The sequence below is a fragment of the Halichoeres trimaculatus genome, unplaced genomic scaffold (genome assembly GCF_033239565.1).
Source record: "Halichoeres trimaculatus isolate MK-OKI-2021-1 unplaced genomic scaffold, fHalTri1.1 fHalTri1_scaffold_8, whole genome shotgun sequence".
Lineage (NCBI taxonomy): Eukaryota > Metazoa > Chordata > Actinopteri > Labriformes > Labridae > Halichoeres > Halichoeres trimaculatus.
The window spans coordinates 1,781,134-1,800,719 of NW_027437186.1; the positions used below are offsets into that span (position 1 = coordinate 1,781,134).

The following is a 19,586-nucleotide window of genomic DNA, read 5'->3' on the forward strand; positions in this document are numbered from 1 at the left end:
GAAGCCATCTTATTGTCAGCCACCCTACTGACTGTCTCAGACTGGCTGTAGCTATGAGCCAGATTACAAGGCACTCACAGACATATTAAGTCACAGCCATCTCACTAACTTGTGTCTTTTATATGGTGTTTTGAAGTGATGCTGCTTTGATATGTAACAGATAGTAACTGCAGGTAACTGAATGGCACTGATTGAGAATTTATTAAACTCTAAAGTTCCATTTTCTCATAATGTAAAAGGCTAAGTTGTCCTAACACTAACCCATCCAAAGAGTTTCAGCAGGTAAGCAAAACAGCTTATAACACTTCAATAAGAGGGACTTGAGTACAGTTCATACATCTAGGCTCGATAAAATTGGAAATACATAATGTGTTTTCCATTTTTCCTCAAGCCTTCAATAGGTAGATCTTTCATTCATGCTGGTTGGGTTTAGAGATCTAAGGCTCAAAAAGGTTGGTGACCATTGCTCTAGATCAGTGTTTCCCAATCCTGGTCCTGGGGACCCTCTGCCCTGTATGTTTTTTATGTTCCCGACTCCAACACACCTGAATCAAATGATCAGCTCGTCAGAAAGCTCTGCTCGAGCCTGATAACAAGCCATTCTTTGAATCAGGTGTACTGGAGTGGGGTAACATCTAAAACATGCAGGGCAGGGGGTCCCCAGGACCAGGATTGGGAAACACTGCTCTAGATCATCTGTCAGTCAGCTCTAACAACCGTTTGTGTGTCTGCACATGTGTGATATAATAACTCTAATAGCACAGAAATTGTTAAATTATTTGTGTTTTTAACCCATTCGACACTTTCACATAAAGAAAATCTGCACTCTGTTTGTTCTGTGTGCTGTTTAGAAGAACACTTATCTCTTTACTACTAAAATGCCTCATTATAAGATTATCAATTAAATGGGCTTTAGCTACAGCCTATCTGATTGTGAACTCTGAAACTTATTAATATAAAGTAGTTCACTGTGTTTCTCAGAAACACTGGATATTAGTTATCTAATTGATCTCATTGAAAATAGAAATTGTGATAGTCTTTACTAACCTGATGGTCATAAATTAAACTTTAGGAACTCCAAAGGAAATGGAACGAGTATTTTGTTTTCTTAGACTTAACAGACCTCTCTCTCAGACACAAATTATCTCCATAAAGTAAAATAATCAACAGGAAAATGAATGAGAGAAATAATGAATATTTCTATTCAATCTATTTTACAAGTTTTTCTGTTAGATGAAGAATCTGACCTTAACATAAAAAAATGGGCATTGATCCTCTGTTGTACTGATTTGATCAGTATTTTGTTCTTCAAACTCACTTTAAACTCTTTTTTTATTCCCAGCTTTATGACCTGTTTCAGAACCATCCCCAGTGACTGTTTTCAGTTCTGTCTTTTCTTTATCATTTGACTCTGGTGATGTGAAGTTTCAGAGAAGCTGCTGCAGCATCCAATTCCTGAGTAATATCCCATATGGGGGTGTGTCTATTAGTCAAAAAGACTCCTGCGAAGCCAGCTCTCATGTTTCCTCACTCATTGCTCTTCTGAGCTCAATTATCGCTTTGAGACGGCCTTCATTACGGCAGCTCAGAAAGTACCGGTGCCACAGTGGAGAGAGGACAGAGGGGCCTGCAGTTGATCACTTTGAAATGCACCCACAACCACAGAATGTAATCAGAAACTAGAGACCCACCTGGACAGTCCAATATGTCGTGTTACAGTGTCCCACTGTGAACAGTTACCACTGATGGCCATGCTGAGGGGGGGGTATGTGTAGAGTACAGTCTGGAAGCATAGATGAGCCAGAACAAAGAGCAGACTGGTACAGAACACCACTCTGATAAAACGGCCCGTATGACCTAGGAGACAGAGAGAGTACAGAGGTCCACAGAATTGTGTTGAACTGTTGAAAAACACCAAGTTTGGTCTTAAGTTTACATTTATTCCGACTGACTTGCAGTGTGTGCAGATGTTTGTACCTCTGATGGTGTGTTTGTTGGGGCACAGGAACCACGGCAGCAGGAGCAGGTAGAGGAAGTAAACCAGTGACAGAATGTTGTAGCGCAAAAGAGACCCTGCAAAGACAGAAAGAGTTAAACATTTGGGTATGAAGGACTCTTATGCATGAGGAAGTGAGCTTGAAGCCTTGCCTTCAAACCAGTCTTTAGAGACACATAATGACATTTTGATCTATGATTATACCACAGAAGATGATTATACCACAGAAGATGATTAAAAAAATTAAAAACTAAGGTTACATTATCATCTGTACACAATTTAACAGCTGATATCATTTTAAACATCAAATAAAAATACATCTGTCAGAATATGGAAATCCTGATTTTATTTATTTATTTATTTATTTTATGTTTTATTTCGTGGATAGTTTTCATAATAACCCCTTCCTTTGTCAATTCACACAGAGACAGCAGTGCTGGTTGTTGAAACACTTTTTTTCTTACTTTACTTTTCTTTTTTTTAATCAAAGATGTCCTGTAGGAATAAAATCCCTGGTAATTAAACAATTTTCAGAGTCAGCACACAGAATAAACCCACACCTGGCAGGACCACCGTATCCAAAGTGACATCTCAGACCACTTCCTGTTAGGCATTAGAAAACACTGAAACAAAAAATGTCTTTAGAAAGATTAAAAAGAGAATAAGAAAACTACCACTGATCACCACCATAAAAAGAGGAAGGAACACCAGTATTTCGTTGTGCATTTTCAAAACTACTTCATCATTTTCTTAAACCCTCAAGGGGAATGAGAGACATTTCTGTCCTTTGAAGACATTTTATGCTATTTTGGCCATAATTTTGGTTTTGTTTCTCCAAAAAATAAAATTTTGCAAGAAGTTTTTTTTTCATGAAAAATCCTAAAGGCAGGGTCTGCAGGATTTTCCCTAAAAAATAAATAAAAAATGTCAACTTTTGCAGAACAAAAGTGTGTCAGTGTCTGTGCATGCCTCAACCCTGTCCTCATTCTGTATGTTGATGTTTTGGTTGTGGTAGGACGTTTCTGGACAGAGATTAAGTGTGGTTACATCAGGGGCTGTGGGTGTGCGCTGCTGCTACTAACAAGCAACAAAAACTCCTGCAGATCCTACCTTTAAAATTCAAATTTCAACCCTTTTAAAGTCAGTGATGTATATTTCTCCTATTGCTTTTTTTTCAAAATTATTTTCCAAAAATTCGTCAAATTAAATTTCTTACTAATCTTTTGTATGCTCAAGCCTAATTTAAAGGAAAATCCTAAGTCCCCAACATGTATTATATAAAAAAAAAAAAACTTATTTCATGTGGGTTTTTTTTGTTTTTTTTTTAATAAAGTGATGACATCATGTAATCAAATGGGCATTTAAAGGGTTATAGTAATAATAAAATATATTTAATATTTTGTATATTTGATTAGGACTGAAGTTAATTGTGCGAACTGAGAAAAAAAGAATCTTGTGTTTTTATAGCAGTTTTTGGTAGAGGACATTTGTTGTCCTCTGATGTTCTCACAAAGGTTGTAAATTAAAGTGAGGGTTAAAAGCACTTAACAGTGAGTACGCTAGCTTAATTTAAGTCAAAGCAGTGCACATCTTCTTTTTGTTTTTTTGAATACAGATTTTCCTTTTTTCCTTTTTGTTCTACAAAGTTTGTCTTGTAGAACAGAAGCCTCCTGAATTCTTTCCTCGGGTCACTCCGTTAAGTTTAGAACATAAATATCACAATGAGCTGAGCACTTACTGCAGGTAAACCAGGTCAAACTGAAGCCAGCAGAGCTCTGTGTGTCTCACCACAGACCTGCTAATGGAACTGATCTGAAGTAGATACAGTTAGTGCTAAATGGGTGCTGACATATCAGAAACTCATTTACTGGCCTCTCTGTTTATATGAGAACTTCCTTACTACATTTTGTTCAGATTTGTGATTTCCATGTTCCGTATGCATTTTATTCTCATGTGCTGCACATTTTCTACATTCAGTCCTGAATCTGTCTTGATATGAAACACTTTTATCCTTTTTTCAAAAAAAAAGGAAAACACTTTTTTTCCTGAACAGACACTTTGAATCTGTTCCTCTGTATCATGGTTTATGAGCACACTGGTGTGCGTGTTATAGTGCATTACTTATTTCATAACCAAATCTTAAAGATAAGATCACAAAGTGCATTTCATTTCATTTACTTCACCCCAGAAAAAGACGTGACTTGGAATTGCTTCACATTATTTTCATAACACAGCCATCCATCTGAACATGTGAGGATCAAACACTTTTTTACTATGTGGAATAGCACGATAAAATGACTCTTGGACTTGGTGATGCCTACAATGTGAAGTGAGTGTGGAGAAAGCTGAGCATCTGCTGGGCGTCCGTCAGCTCATCTGGGACGTGTATGAAAGGTAAATGTTCTGCTCTTCTCACTAGCTGTGCATGACTCAGCAGGCCGTGTGTGCCATGTGCTGCTTTCTGCTCTGTGGAAGCTCTGCAGCCTAAGTACTCAGGGCTTCTGTGTCCTGCCTCACCTGCTAAAAGCTCACCTTGTAACTGTCTCTCTCTCTAAGCTCAACTGGAACTAGCTTGCCTGGTAACTGTCTCTTACTGTCTCTTCTGTCTCAACGTTTATGTGTGATTTACTCAGACCTGGCGTGGGATTTTGAGTGTACTAGATGCCCACATTCAGCTAAATGCCAATCTGTGCATGGAAATGAGTGTACACCCATTTTTCCGGTATATGCATGTCAATGTCAGCTTTATTTATATAGCACATTTAAAACAGCCAGTGGCCCACTAAGGTGCTTTCACAGTAAAAAGTAAGTAATGATAAAAACAATAAAAACTGTACAACAATAAAAGTTTAGAACATTCAAGCATAAAACATATAAAGCATAAAACAACAATATAGATAGACACAAAGGGCTAATTTTGTGGCGCAGCGCAGGGGGCGCAAGCCTGGTGCACCCTGCGCAGTGTTAATTTCTTGTGGCGCACCGCTGTGCGCTTACAATTTGACAATTTGGTAGACCATCTGTGGAGAGATGGGTGTGACTGCGCACCAGGGGGAGTTGACAGCGCACCAGTGGGAGGTGTCGGCAGATTCATGTTGGCGCAGTGACAATTTTGTGCCAAATACAGTGCAGAAAGTGCACTGAAAGCTCGCCAGCTCCAACCTAGTCCATTCTCGGCGCAAAGCGCAGTGCACCCTACACAGCTGTAATTTGGTGACAGGCGCACATGTGCGCACATGTCATCAAAGCCTCAGAGGCAGGTTTCCAGAGTGTCAGGCACATTTTAATGCAATAAACAATCACAGCAACCACTATTTAATGTAACTGTCTGAACCAGCATATACATTTGTATCTATATTAACTGTCCCGTCATATCTGATGTCAGATTAAAGCCGTTTGTCATAATGGAAAGTTAACCTGACGGCAGCTGGAAGTTTGATGCACATCTTACAATTAAACAATAAACAGCCTTAACATCTGATATTGAGTATATATCTGGCTTCTCTCGTTTCATTCAATACAAAGAAAAGAGGGAGAGAAAAGACGAAGTAAAAAGAGACAAAATAAATGTATGTCACTTAGGATTTACCCGTGATTTCCCATATTTCTCTGTTTTAGTCTTTATTTTTAACCTGATCTAAAAAGATGGAGTACATTATTGTAAGGAGGATGAGGTGGAGACACTGGGAGAGTATACAGTATATCACCAAAGGTTCAGCTATTTGGCGATGACAAACCAAGAGTGCAGGTGGATCAAAAGTATTCTGATTGGATAAGCCAGCTGTGTAACTGTCTCTTCATTTTTTACTCCTATTAATGACAAAGGAACAGATTACATCTGTCCTGGCCCACAAGGTGAAGCGCTTCTGTCCTCCGATGCGCCCCGCTGTCCATACTCCTACTGCAGGGACAGCGGCTCTGACCGCCTCCGCTACCAGCACTGTTTCTGTGGTGCTGGGGATCACTCAGACCAATCAGATGCTGCGCCTCGGCCGCAGGACATTTAAAGGCGAGGAGAGGCGCTCATTTGATTGGTAAAAACAGCACTCGGCTGTGTTAAACCCACTCACGGCTTTTCTCCTCCCTCTCTGCCATTTGCGCGGAGGGAAGCATGGACGCTCACCTCTGCGCTCCTCTGCGCCTTGACTGCGCCTCTCTTGGCACTGCAGGAAACTTGCAAAGTGCACCGGTCATGCCCTGTCCGCGCAGCGAAGGCTGGTGCAGGGCAGGTGCGCCTGCTCTACGAAATTAGAGCCCTAAGACTCAAGTGAACGATGCAAGTGGAGGAAGGAAGGATGGAACTTTGGATTCTTGTGAATATCAGTGAGGATGAAATGAGTGATGGAGAAAGACCTCACCTGAATGGTTCAGTCTTGTATGATGCAAAGTGCTAATGTAGAACTATTTGAAGTAGAACCAACCTCTCAAGTGGCTATCCTGTGCCAAAGGCCAAAGCAAACAAGTGAGTCTCTAAAAGAGGAGAGGCCATTTTCAGTCTGTACAGTTCAAGGTAGTGCATTCCACAGAGAGGGAGCAACAACTGCAAAAGCTCAATCTCTGGATTTTAAAAAAGAGTGTGGAACATCTAAAACCATCTGGTTAGCTGACCTCAGAGCTCTGGAGGGCTGGTGCAGCTTAATAAGGTCTGATAAGTATTCAGGTGCCAGACCATTCAGGGATTTAAAAACAAATAAAAGGATCGTAAAATCAATCTTAAACCTAACTGGAGACCAGTGCAGAGAAGAGACTATAGTGGTAATGTGCTCAAGTTTCTTAGTCCCAGTGAGGAGATGAGCTGCGGTGTTCTGTACAAGCTGCAGGTGGTTGAACTCGGACTGTTCAATGCCAACATGCAAGGAGTTACAGTTTTCCAGGCAAGATGTAACAAAAGCTTTAATAACTTTCTCAAGATCTTTCTTGTTTAAACATTATTTTTACTTTGGCTAGAAGCCTCAGCTTAAAAAAATAACTAGCCTTAACAACTGAGCAGACCTGTCTGTCAAGTTTAAAAGCACCATCAATCATTACACCAAGGCCCTGGCATGGGACCCTATGTAAGATGCTAGAGATCCAAAGGGACTTGAAAGGGCTTGAACCGGGTCAGGGCAACCCAACAGGACAATTTCAGTTCATGCAAATGTAAATGAGGGCCACTGTACCTGTCTCTCTGCCATAGCTCACCTTGTACATGCTCACCTTGTCCCTGTCTCTCTGCCTGAGCATACCTTGTACCTGTCTCACTACCTGGACCTGCCCACCTCTGTGCTGATACTGAAGTCTGTGGCCCAGCCATGCTGGGTTGGCAGGTGACTGAGCAGTGGTTTGGGCTCCTTTCCTTAAAAGGATGAAGTCTAGCACCATGACAGTCCTGATCCTCTACATGTTGACTGTAATCATGACAGGGTTCAAACCCTTGCCTCTGTTACCTCAGGTTTCAGCCTCTTCAGACCTGCCCTGATAGTTGGAGCGAAACGTGACCGCAGTGAGAGAAGGTCTGTTTTTCAATGGATTAGTCATCTAGGAGGGCTACAAAAAAATTTTAGCCAGGGTGTATTTTCTAAAATGGTGGGGAAAATCTTTTAGAGGCCAAAATCCAAAATGGCTGTCATGGAAATGATCTTTTTCAAAGCTCCACCTACAATGATGGATAATACATGTTTTCAGACCTTATTTTTGTTGGGAAATACATATTTCAGGGTTACATAATGGTTTGACCTTATTTTAACCTTCAAATTCAAGATGGCTGCCACTTGTGGTGTTTTTTCAGGTTTTTTGGGGGGAGTTTTTTGCTGTTTTGGGGGCATATTTTTTCAGTATTGTTACAGATTCTCTGTAAGGTTAAAATGGAAGCTCTTCTCATGATGAGTTGAGTAATATGCAGTTAAAGTTCACAGAAATAACATCTGAAGTTAAGTAGATGATCATTTCCATGACAGCCATTTTGGATTTTGGCCTCTAAAAAATTTTCCCCACCATGTTATAAAATACACCCCGGCTAAATTTGTTTTTTAGCCCTCCTAGATGACAAATCCATTGAGAAACAGACCGTTTCACGTTTCACGTTTCACGTTTCACATTTTGCACCAAAATGACTATGACTTTGTCTCAATTGAAAGTGATCACACTGACCAAATGGTGACTTCAAAGATCCAACAAACAGATCAGTCTGACTGGAGGTGAAGTGCTGCAAAAACAGACCTCAGCTTCAGACTGTGGCTGCTCTTCATAAAATCATCTTGGAGAAAAGTTTCCTCCAGCCTCCTGGAAACTCTCAAGCAGGATTTTTTTTTTCTTTAATCGACAAGAATAGTGGAGCTTCTTATTACTGAGTCCTTTTTGACACTTTTGGTTTTGATTGTTTTCAGGCTCTAGTCTTAAACTTGTGATCAGCTAATCAACAGCCTGTTTGGGTTTGAACACAGCGTTCACTTAAAGACCAGCTGAGCAGCTGTGGGAAGCTTTTATAGGTCCTGTGGCTCCAGCTTTTGGCACTGGCTCATTGTCTCACCTCCAGAGGTTGTGAGCAGCTCTTTGTGTCAGACATCTCTGGCCACCTTCAGTGTTCACCTTTTCAGGAGGGACTCCTGTTTCTGTTTCTGTTCAGCTGCTTGGAAGTGGTGGTTTGTTTCTTATTTCCAGGAGCCTAGTTTCTGTTTAAGGAGCCTGTTTAACTCAGCTCAATATTATTTTGCATTTTCCCCCATCCCTGTGATTTTCGTGATCTTATCTGTAATTATTTTGGGGTAACTTTCAGAACCCCTCCCATTTAGTCCACAGTTGTGTCCAACTTTCCTCGTTGTGACAGAATGAGCCAGTCAAAAGTGGACACAGTGGACCCTGTTATAAGAGGCTTTTAGGATCGGGTCTCGGTGATAAAATATCTGTGCATGGACAAGCTCTGTCAGCACAGGCAGCCCTGTTAGGCTCTCATGAAAAGATACTCTGTGCCATCACTGAGCAACAGGCTACACATGAGAGTATGTTAAAGGAAATAATAGTTCATCTACACACACAAGGGGCAGCTCAAGTGCAAGCACCAAATCTAGCAGTCCACCAGGTCCCCTCACTCAACTTCAAGGTGTCAATGTGGTGCATGAAACAAAATTGGTAACTATGGCACACTATGATGGGCATCCAAGAAAATGTTGGGGGTTTATTATCCGATGTTGTCTTGTGTTTGAATTGCAGCCCTCCATGTTTAGCACAGAACAGGCTCGGGTCGCATACATTATATCTCTACTTTCTGACACGGCTCTTTCATGGGCCACGGCTCTGTGGGGAAATTGTATCAGCGGGTGGAAAAGGGTGGCTTGGGGTTCCCAAAACTTCTCCTTTATTACAATGCATTTGTACTGAGGCATCTGGCTCACTGGGCTTTACCTCCAGAAGAGCTCATCCATGGTATAAGATCAAGCAGTCTGTATCAGCTCCTCTCCCTTTATTATCTTGCCTGCCCACCAAATGTAAACGTACAAAGACCCATCCAATTGTATCTCAGCTTCAGAGTCAATGGAAGAAAATTGCAAGGATGATAGGTTTTGATCAATATTTAAATAGAACCTCAAATATATGGCAAAATCCAAAGCTGAAAGTTGGCAAACAGTCTTTTTTATGGAGGGAATGGGTAGAAAAGGGAATTCTCAAATTAGAAGATGTTTATTTGTATGATTCACTTAAATCCTTTGAACATCTAAAACATCAATTTGGGCTTACTAGAACCCAGTCTTGGTGATATTTTTAACTAAACCATCGTTTGAAGAAGACTTATGAGTCCAATTTACAACCCCTAATGTCAGCAGAAAAGGTAAAGGAAATCCTTCAGGTTTTAGGCAAGGGACATGAAGCATCTAAGTATTATAAAATGCTTTTGGAATGTGTTGGAAATAAAAATAACACAGCAATTAAAATTGCTTTGGAAAGAGATTTAAGGGTTTCATTTAATAACCAGGAATGGGAGGAGGTTCTCAGTAACTGCTGTTTAATGTCAAGGGATTTGAGGGTTAGGCTTATTCAGTTTAAGATCCTGCACCGTTTCTATTGGACCCCCAGTAGATTATGCAGACTGAAGTTAAAAGACTCAGCAGCCTGTTGGAAATGTGGAGGGGATGAGGGCACATTGGTCCATATGTTATGGGTATGTCCCAAGATTCATTTATTGTGGACAAAGATTCATGGATATATCACTGAGATCATAAATTTGCAATTTGCTTTCTGTCCAAAGCTGTTTATATTAGGAGACTCTGAGGTGTTATCATCTTTTCCACAACCACCTTAACAATGGACTCAAACAACAATTATGATTGGACGACAAATCATGCTCAGGAATTGGAAGAACCCGGGAGAGCCTTTCTTATAGGACTGGGAGATCGAAACAGGGAAGGTAGCCGCTTATGAAAGAATGGCATATAGAATGCAGGACAGGACAAAAGCATACCACCTGAAATGGGGCAGCTATATTTCTTTTATGAGGGAACCAGTGTGATGATGTGGTGGAGATGCACTTCCTTGTTCTTGTATTTGTTACTCATTTTGTATTTTGTATTTCATTTTCTTTGAAATTTACTCCAAATTGCAAGTTAAGAAGGTGAGAATTAGCAAATAATTTATCTGAAATTAAATCACAACCCACCACAAAATGTTTTTAGAAGCATCCCAACGTTTCTACTATTTCCAGAGAAGCAGGTGATAAATAGCTGCTTAGTTTTTGAATACAGAAGTTAGGTTCATTGTTTCCTCTGATAATTACCTTTGAAATGTTAAGTGAATAATTCAATTTCCCAATAAGCAGTTGATAGTTAGCTATTGGTTATTTAATTTCACTAAGTTCTTTAGTACCGAGTTTGTTGATATGCATAATTGAGATCACATGTAAAATGATATGCCTTTATGGTTAGGCCTATAATGTTTTACATGATACAACTGAAGGCTTCTGATGTGATATTCACCAAGAGTGAGGTTGTAAATTGGCCTTACCCGACGGAGGGTAGAAGTGGTAAACACCACGATGTAGGCCAGAAAAAAAATGAGCTTCCCCTCCTTGACTGACCAGCAGCTCTGTAACCACTGTTAGAAACTCCACACAGCCCCTCCAAGTACTGCACGGTTTAAATGGCAAGTGTGACCGCAGCCTTAATCTCACGGGGTAGCAAATTTTAAAATCAAACACTGACACTTCTAGAGCTGCACAATTCAGTAAAATTGAGCAACTGTGGTTATTTTGAACAATATTGCGATTGTAATTACGATTTGTGATGATAATATTAATATTGGTCTTTGTTACAAAAGAACATGCAGATATTATTGGTCGTTATGAAAAATGCACTTCTCAAATAAACAATAAAAATTATTTTCTAATGATTAAGTTTCGATTAAAAACTGAAGAAAGCTTGTAGAATACAACATTTAACGCACTACTGTTCAGATAAAATCAAGTTTTATTGTTGTTTTTTTTAATGCTTGTTTTGATCTTATTTTTCTTCCAGTTTAATCTTGTTGTTAAAGTTGTAGCCTGTTAATCCTGTAAATCCAATACAAATAAGCAAAACAAACAAACAAACAAACAAACAAACAAACGCTATGTATTGGAGTGTGGGCTTCAAGGCTATAATAGTTAACTAAAACGAAACTAAAAACGAAAACTAAAATTTGAAATACATTGCAGTTAACTCAAACTAATAAAAACTAGAAAAGAAAACAAAAACGATAAGTAAACTAAAACTGTATCTTGTTTTCACAAAACTAACTGAAACTAACCAAAATTAAAGACAAGATGTCCTTAGTTATAGTTTTTGACAATATGAATAGCCATTCGGATTTAAATTCATCACACATTTTCCCAACCAATTTTTACGACAGTTTTCGGCAGTTGTCAGCGTCGTACAGCACCATCACAGCGACGCACTGGGGTGTGCTTGTTTACTGCACTGACTGGCTGTGCTCTGTGCTGCAACAAAACATAGAGGAGCAGAATCAGAGCATCTGTAATAGTTTAATTTCATGTGAGTCTGACTTTATTGTTACAGAGTCCAAGTTTCTAATTATTAAAGCTCATGTTACATTGTTTTATATAATTTATGTTTTAATTATTTGTATTTAATTCATGTTAATATTATATTATATAATTTATGCTTATATCTTTATATTAAGTTTATATTATTTTCTTGTGTTTAAGGCAGCAGCCAACAGTTCAGTATCAGCATTGACTGAGCAGTGAGCACTAAGTTGAACTGGAAAATAAACAGTATTACAAAAATATTTACTCTGACCTTTTTGAGTCCTGCACCTGGTTAATAAGGTATGAAGAAAACTAAAACTAAACTAAAACTAAGCCTCGTTGCAAAAATTAAAACTAAATAAAAATTAGAACACCTGCTCCAAAACTCATTAAAACTAAACTGTAATGGGAAAAAAATGTCAAAACTAACTAAAACTAAACTATAATGGAAAAAAAAGTGTCAAAACTAACTAAAACTAAACTATAATGACAAATCCAAAACTATTTTAACCTTGGTGGGCTTGCATTATTCATGTCCCCCCTGCATTAATCAGTACCCTGTTTGGGGGACCCAGGTGTGATAAGTCTGGACACACCCTGCTTGTCAGCGCGTAACTCACTTTAGATGTACGTGGCTTTATTCATCAACAGATGGATTTATGCTAAACAGAGGGATCAGTTTAAGAAACAGACAAGAGTTACAGTGAAAGACTGGACTCGAGTTTCACCCAGGTAAAAGTCTAACTCAGGGGTGGCCAACCAGTCAGAGACCAAGAACCACAAAAATAACCGTGGTACTACAGAGAGCCACGTCACACACGTGGTCTTTCAAACACACTTCCTCTCACACATAAAGGAAATGACATGAAATGAAAATCAATACATTTCCAAGTTTCAAAGCAAGATTTACAGTGTTTGTATGTTTAAATTCCTACTAGAGAAGAGAAACTGAAACTTAAGTGTCAATCAGTGCACCCAAACATTGATCAATACTGAACCCAACGCAACATCTCATCAAATCATTTCAAATGTCTGCGATTGACAATGCAATAAAACATCCCTTATTTAAAAATAGTTATTAATACCCTGACAAGAGGTGAGTGCTTTTTACTCTTACTTTTACTTGTAATTGAGTATGATTGAATCAATGTAGCAGTACTTGTACTGGAATACAATTTTTTAGTACTCTTACCACCTCTGCAGCTAATGATAGCTACAGCAATGCTAGGCTAGGGTGACACGTTCACAGAAAACAGACTTCACTACAATAAACTGATGAATGATTAGACAGCTAAGCTGCATTCAGGAGCTGCATTAGCTATATAAGTTATGATAAGCTAATGTTATAGTATTCAAATAAAATACAGCTTCTGAATACTGTAACGTTAGCTTAATGTTAGCTTTTCATAGCTCAGCTGTCTCATCACTGATGTAATGCAGTACATCGTAATGAAGTCTGTGTGCTGTGAATGTGTCACCCTGATCTGACACCAGTTTATCATCACTTTGTAAACATGTTTGCTTTGGAAGAGAAGAAATAGTTGCTCTGCCCACATCGTGGGCAGAATCGAGTGGCGTCTCATTTCCAAGAGATTTGTTTTCATATGGAATCAGATTTGTGCTAAAATAGAACCAAACAAAACTTCTTGAATTGTAACCAAAAATAGGTCTTTGAGAGATATAATTTAACTACAAAAAAAAAGGGGGTCACCTCAAAAGTAATTATCAGTCATTTTGTGTACCGATCCCTCTTTTTCTTCATTACTGATCAGATTTTTGCACTCAAAGTCAGCCTTCTCATTTGCCTGACTTTTCATTTGTACTGCATGAGTTTTTGTTTGCACTGCCTGAGTTTTTGCTGTGTCCAGCTTCCTGGTTAGCAGGAGTTGTTAGCCAGACAATACCAACTTACTAAAGCTGTGCTGCTAGCTTCAACACCATGTGTGCTAATAATAGCCATTTTATTCACTTTTATTGTGGTGAAAATAGGAATGTTAAGAAAAAAAAAGTCATGCAGCACTGACAAAATCTCATGTAGCACAAACAAAATCTCATGCAGCACAGACAGGGGCAGACTGGGGTTTAAATTTAGCCCAGGAGCTCGGTGTCAAGAGACCTTTTATCCAACTGCAAGAGGGATGCAAGTGGAATTGTGATCGTTAACACAAGGGGCTCTAATTTCGTGGCGCAGCGCAGGGGGCACAAGCCTGGCGCACCCCGCGCAGTGTTAATATCCTGCGGCGCACCGCCATGCGCTGCCAATTTAACAATTTGGTAGACTGTCTGTGCAGAGATGGGTGTGACGGCGCACCAGGGGGAGTTGACGGTGCACCAGGGGGAGGTGTCGGCAGATTCATGTTGGCGCAGTGACAATTTTGTGCCAAAAACAGTGCAGAAAATGCGCTGAAAGCTCGCCAGCTCCAACCTGGTCTATTCTCGGCGCAAAGCGGAGCGCACCCTCCGCAGCTGTAATTTGGTGACAGGCGCACATGTGCGCTCACATCAACAAAGCCTCAGGGCTCTAATTTCGTAGACCAGGCGCAAGCGCAGGCGCACCTGCCCTGCACCGGCCTTCGCCACTCGGACTAGGGCGTGACCAGCGCACTTTGCAAATTTCCTGCAAATTTCCACTCCTCCCTCCGAGCAAATGGCAGAGAGGGAGGAGAAAAGCTGTGAGTGGGTTTAACACATCCGAGTGCTGTTTTCAAATGAGCGCCTCTCCTCGCCTTTAAATGCCCTGCGGCCGAGGCGCAGCGTCTGATTTGTGCTGCGGATCACCCCAGCACCGCGGAAAGAGACCAGATAGCGGAGACGGTCAGAGCCGCTGTCCCTGCAGCCTGCAGCAGGCGAATAGACAGCAGGGCACATCGGAGGACACAAAGTGCGTCACCTTGTGGGCCAGCTCCCGGGACAGATTTAATTTGTTCCTTTGTCATTAATAGTAGTATAAAATGAAGAGACAGTAACACAGCTGGCTTATCCAATCAGAATACTTTTGATCCACCTGCACTCCTGGTTTGTCATTGCCAAATAGAAGAACCTTTGGTGATACTGTATACTCTCCCAGTGTCTCCATCTCATCCTTCTTACAATAATGCACTCCATCTTTTTAGATCACGTTAAAAATAAAGACTAAAACAGAGAAATATGGGAAATCACGGGTAAATCCTGAGTGACACACATTTATTTGTCTCTTTTTTCTTTGTCTTTTTTCACCCTCTTTTCTTTGAATTAAATACAATGAGAGAACCAGATATATTCAGTATCAGATATTAAGGCTGTTTATTGTTTAACTGTAAGATGTGCATCAAACTTCCAGCTGCCGTGAGGTTAACTTTCCATTATGACAAACGGCTTTAATCCGACATCAGATGTGACGGGAAAAATTAATATAGATATAAATGTATATGCTGGTTTAGACGTTACATTAAATAGTGATTGCTGTGATTGTTTATTGTATTAAAATGTGCCTGACACTCTAGAAACCTGCCTATATTGATAATCTGCTCATTGTTTTTGTTTTGATTTTTTTTTTCTTTTTGTAAAATAATTACTTATATGTATTTCTCTTGAGCTGGTAAAAAAAAAAAATGTAGAAACAGAGTTGCTGTTGGCAGGTCAGGCTGCTGCGGCTCTGTTTTATCAACATCATTAATTAAAAAAAAAAAAAAAAAAAAACACTCCGACCACCGGCCAGTTATGGTCTGGAATAGACAGGCTGTTCTAGAAAAGTCCCTCCCCTAAGCAGACAAAATCTCTTGCTGCAAAAACAAAATCTCTTGCAGCACAAACAAAATCTGATGCAGCACAAACAAAATCTGATGCAGCACAAACAAAATCTCATGTAGCACAGACAAAATCTCATGCAGCACAAACAAAATATCATGCAGCACAAACAAAATCTCGTGCAGCACAAACATAATCTCATGCAGCACAGACAAAATCTCATGCAGCACAAACAAAATCTCATGCAGCACAGACAAAATCTCATGCAGCACAGACAAATTTTTATGCAGCACAGACAAAATCTCATGCAGCACAGACAAATTCTAATGCAACACAAACAAAATCTCATGCAGCACAAACAAAATCTCATGCAGTACAGACAAAATCTCGTGCAGCACAGACAAATTCTAATGCAACACAAACATAATCTTATGCAGCACAAACAAAATCTCATGCAGTGCAAGCAAAAAGTAAGGCAGCGCAAACAAGAAAGCTGACATTGTGAGCAATAGTCTGATTAGTGAGAAAGAAAATGAGGGATCTGTAAATAAAAGGACTGATGGTATTAAGTTTTGCTTTTGAGGTGTCTTTTCTGCTTGAGTTAGAGTATAAATCTCCAAGTGTTACTTTTGATTGCAATTTAAGAAGTTTTGTTTGATTCTTTTTTTGACTCAAATCTGATTCAATATGTTCACCCCTTCTCATGGCCCTCAAAACAGAGGACCAGGTGGATGGGGTACATGAAGGGGAAGGGGTAAGAGTGACAGTTGAGATTGGCCGTACATTCGGAAACCCTTTTGTTTTACAGCCCAGCCCCAGTTCATTTAAATAAAGTATGTTTGTCTAATCTCCTGTAATCCTTCATTCATCACCCATCAGAAATATGATCCATGCTTCAATCTTGGCCCCTGCATTCACTCAGGTCAGGTAAAAACTTCATTGTTAAGTTAGAGTGGACTGGAACATTTTAAAGCAGCTCATAACTGCTCAGAGCTACAATATCAGTCCCTACATACACTGCTGTGTGTGTGTGTGTGTGTGTGTGTGTGTGTGTGTGTGTGTGTGTGTGTGTGTGTGTGTGTGTGTGTGTGTGTGTGTGTGTGTGTGTGTGTGTGTGTGTGTGTGTGTGTGTAAGGGAGCTCCACCCTACAGTGTGTAAAACACACACCCGGAGTTATGTCTGTGGACCAACATGATAACACTGTTCACTAACCATAGGACTTATCTTTACACAGCACTCAACCCCCTCACTGCTGTTTTCTTCCTCTGTGTGCCAAATATTTACACACACAGTGTTTCTTTTTGTTCCGAGACTGATACAGCTGCCATGGTTTGATTTGTTTTCTATATCTGCTTTTTCATTTTTGCAGACAGTGATAGAAGATATCGCAAAACTTCCTACCTGTGCTTGGATCCCTAACCCATTTTCTTCTCCCCCCTCAGAACGTTTTCTGCAGGGGATTTTTGGCTACCTGCCCCGTGATGTCAAAGGTTGATCACTATCTCCTGGATCCACATTCTGCAAATTTTAACAATAATGGCAGAATTTTATCCGTTCATGCTCTGCTTTAAGGATGGTTTTCTTCCAGATAACAGATTAAAAAACAGTTTATATCCAACAGCAATAACCACCCTTAAACGCCGCAAAAAACAAGCATTAACAGCACTTACACAATTATGGGACTGTGCAATGGCAAATGAATGACTTTTGTATTGTTGTTTTATATTCATCACTGTTGTTTTACTGTTGTTTTACTGTTGTGCTTGTGTTTTTATGTTGTAGTTTTAATGTTGCACCAACTGTATGGCCCTTTTAATTTCGTTGTGCATTTTACATGTCACAATGACAATAAATTCTATCTATCTATCTATCTATCTATCTATCTATCTATCTATCTATCTATCTATCTATCTATCTATCTATCTATCTATCTATCTATCTATTTATCTATCTGTCCGTCTGTCTGTCTGTCTGTCTGTCTGTCTGTCTGTCTGTCTGTCTGTCTATCTATCTATCTAAATACTGAAATAATTAAAAAAAAAAAAAATTGGAATTAAAGGTTGATTGTGACAAAGATGATGTCTCTCTCTAAAGACTAAGGAGTGAAGCTGATCATCGATCATCGTTGGGCCCCTGGGAAAGCTCAGCAGGACATCAGCACATTCTTATGGTATGTGATTATCAGGGGTGTAACGATTCATCTATTTGATCGAGTTTTCCATTGATATTCATATATTTTCAGTACATCAATCTGTGCCTGGCTATTTGGCCTTCCGGGTGACATTTTTCGATCTAAAATCATTTTAAAAAGTAATATATTGATTTTATCGATGCTAGGATATTCCGCATTAGATTTATGTTCGGCAGACTCTAAGGATGAGCTTTAGACTTTTAATGACAAAGACGTAACCCGCGACTCGATTCATTCAGTCTACCTGTCTCTGACGTCACCGTCATGCCCCAGCATAGGGCAACACAGTATGGACAGCGAAGAAGCAGCCGTGAACGCAAAATTATTAAGCCACCATTACGGTCTAATGCGTGGAAACATTTTGGGTTAGGACGGAAGGACGGAGAAGTACTGAACAGGACTCTTGCAGTGTGCCATATATGTAACGGTCAGGTGAAATACAACGGCAACACCACAAACTTGTCCAGCCACCTATTTAGGCGCCATGGGATCATTTCACACAACCATCCAGTCACCTCTCGTAGTGTTCCCGCTGCAGCAGCACAAGGTAATGTCAGCTCTGCTGAAGCCTCAGGTCTCCCTAGCATGTTTAGTCAGAGATCATACATGTAGAACACAACAAAACAAAGGAGAAGTGGCACCTCCTAGTGGTCGCTCTAGGCACTGCCTCAGTGCATTCATAATACAATAGGACTGTTACAGCATGCAAAGTTTAGTTCACGCTGACCAGCTTTTCCATTACTGTGGAAAGAAAACGTCCAAACAGACATTTTAGATTCATTTTTATTCTTCTTCTTGCACACACACAAACACACACACACACACACACACACACACACACACACACACACACACACACACACACACACACACACACACACACACACACACACACTACCATACATACTTAGGCACTTGATGTGGATGATTCATTTGTGTTGTTTATTTATTGTTTGTCTCCAGCTGCAAACAAATTTCCCTGGGGGGACAATCAAGATACCTTTGACTTATCCCAGAACTATGTGTTTTTTGCAGTGTTCGGCAGTAATGTCACTACAAATAGTGATGTTAGTAGCTTAACTGCATTTTTCAGTAATGATGAGATAGTGTCACACCATTACATACACACACAAACGTTTGTTTCACTGAGAGATGGTAGATGAGGAAGGTGAAGGAAGATGTCCACTCTCTCACTGGTTGAAGCTGTTTCAGGCTTTTTCAAATGGCTTTGACTGGCGACAACTTTGTGTCAACACTGAGAAACAAACTTGGCGGTGTAGTAAAGTATTTCAATTGAACTTTCCTAATGTTTGCATTAAAATTTCAAGTTAAAAGAACTGAATGCACGTACACATTTCTTAATGTATTAAAAATGACTGTGTGGAAGGAGATGGTCTTATTCTGGTTTTTCTCATACCATTCAAATGTTTTTTAGTCCCTGCCAGAAAAACCAAAAACAATGAGTAGATTTTACAACAAAACCTTAGAATCTTTTTGAACACCTTGATTTGTGCCTTGAGACAAATCAAGGTGCCAGGCCGGGCAGAGTCCTCCATTACCATACAGTTGTTATATCTCCCTCATCTCAGGTGAGTAACAGTTTTATAAGATTCTTATTTCTTTAATTATTTGTTTCAAGCAATAAGGAAACTATAAACCTACTGTAGTAGGGGTTCAA

At 39.8% G+C, this 19,586-nt stretch overlaps 1 protein-coding gene across 1 annotated transcript in view; it reads right to left on the reverse strand.

The window, feature by feature from the left end:
* Positions 1-19,586, reverse strand: part of piezo1 (piezo type mechanosensitive ion channel component 1 (Er blood group)) — a 189,374-nt gene that overhangs the window by 141,269 nt on the left and 28,519 nt on the right. The window contains exons 2-3 of the mRNA XM_074675606.1: positions 1,978-2,073; positions 1,692-1,857 (exon numbers count right to left, since the gene is read on the reverse strand). Coding sequence (XP_074531707.1) covers positions 1,692-1,857; positions 1,978-2,073 — 262 coding nt within the window. The remainder of the gene's footprint in view (positions 1-1,691; positions 1,858-1,977; positions 2,074-19,586) is intronic.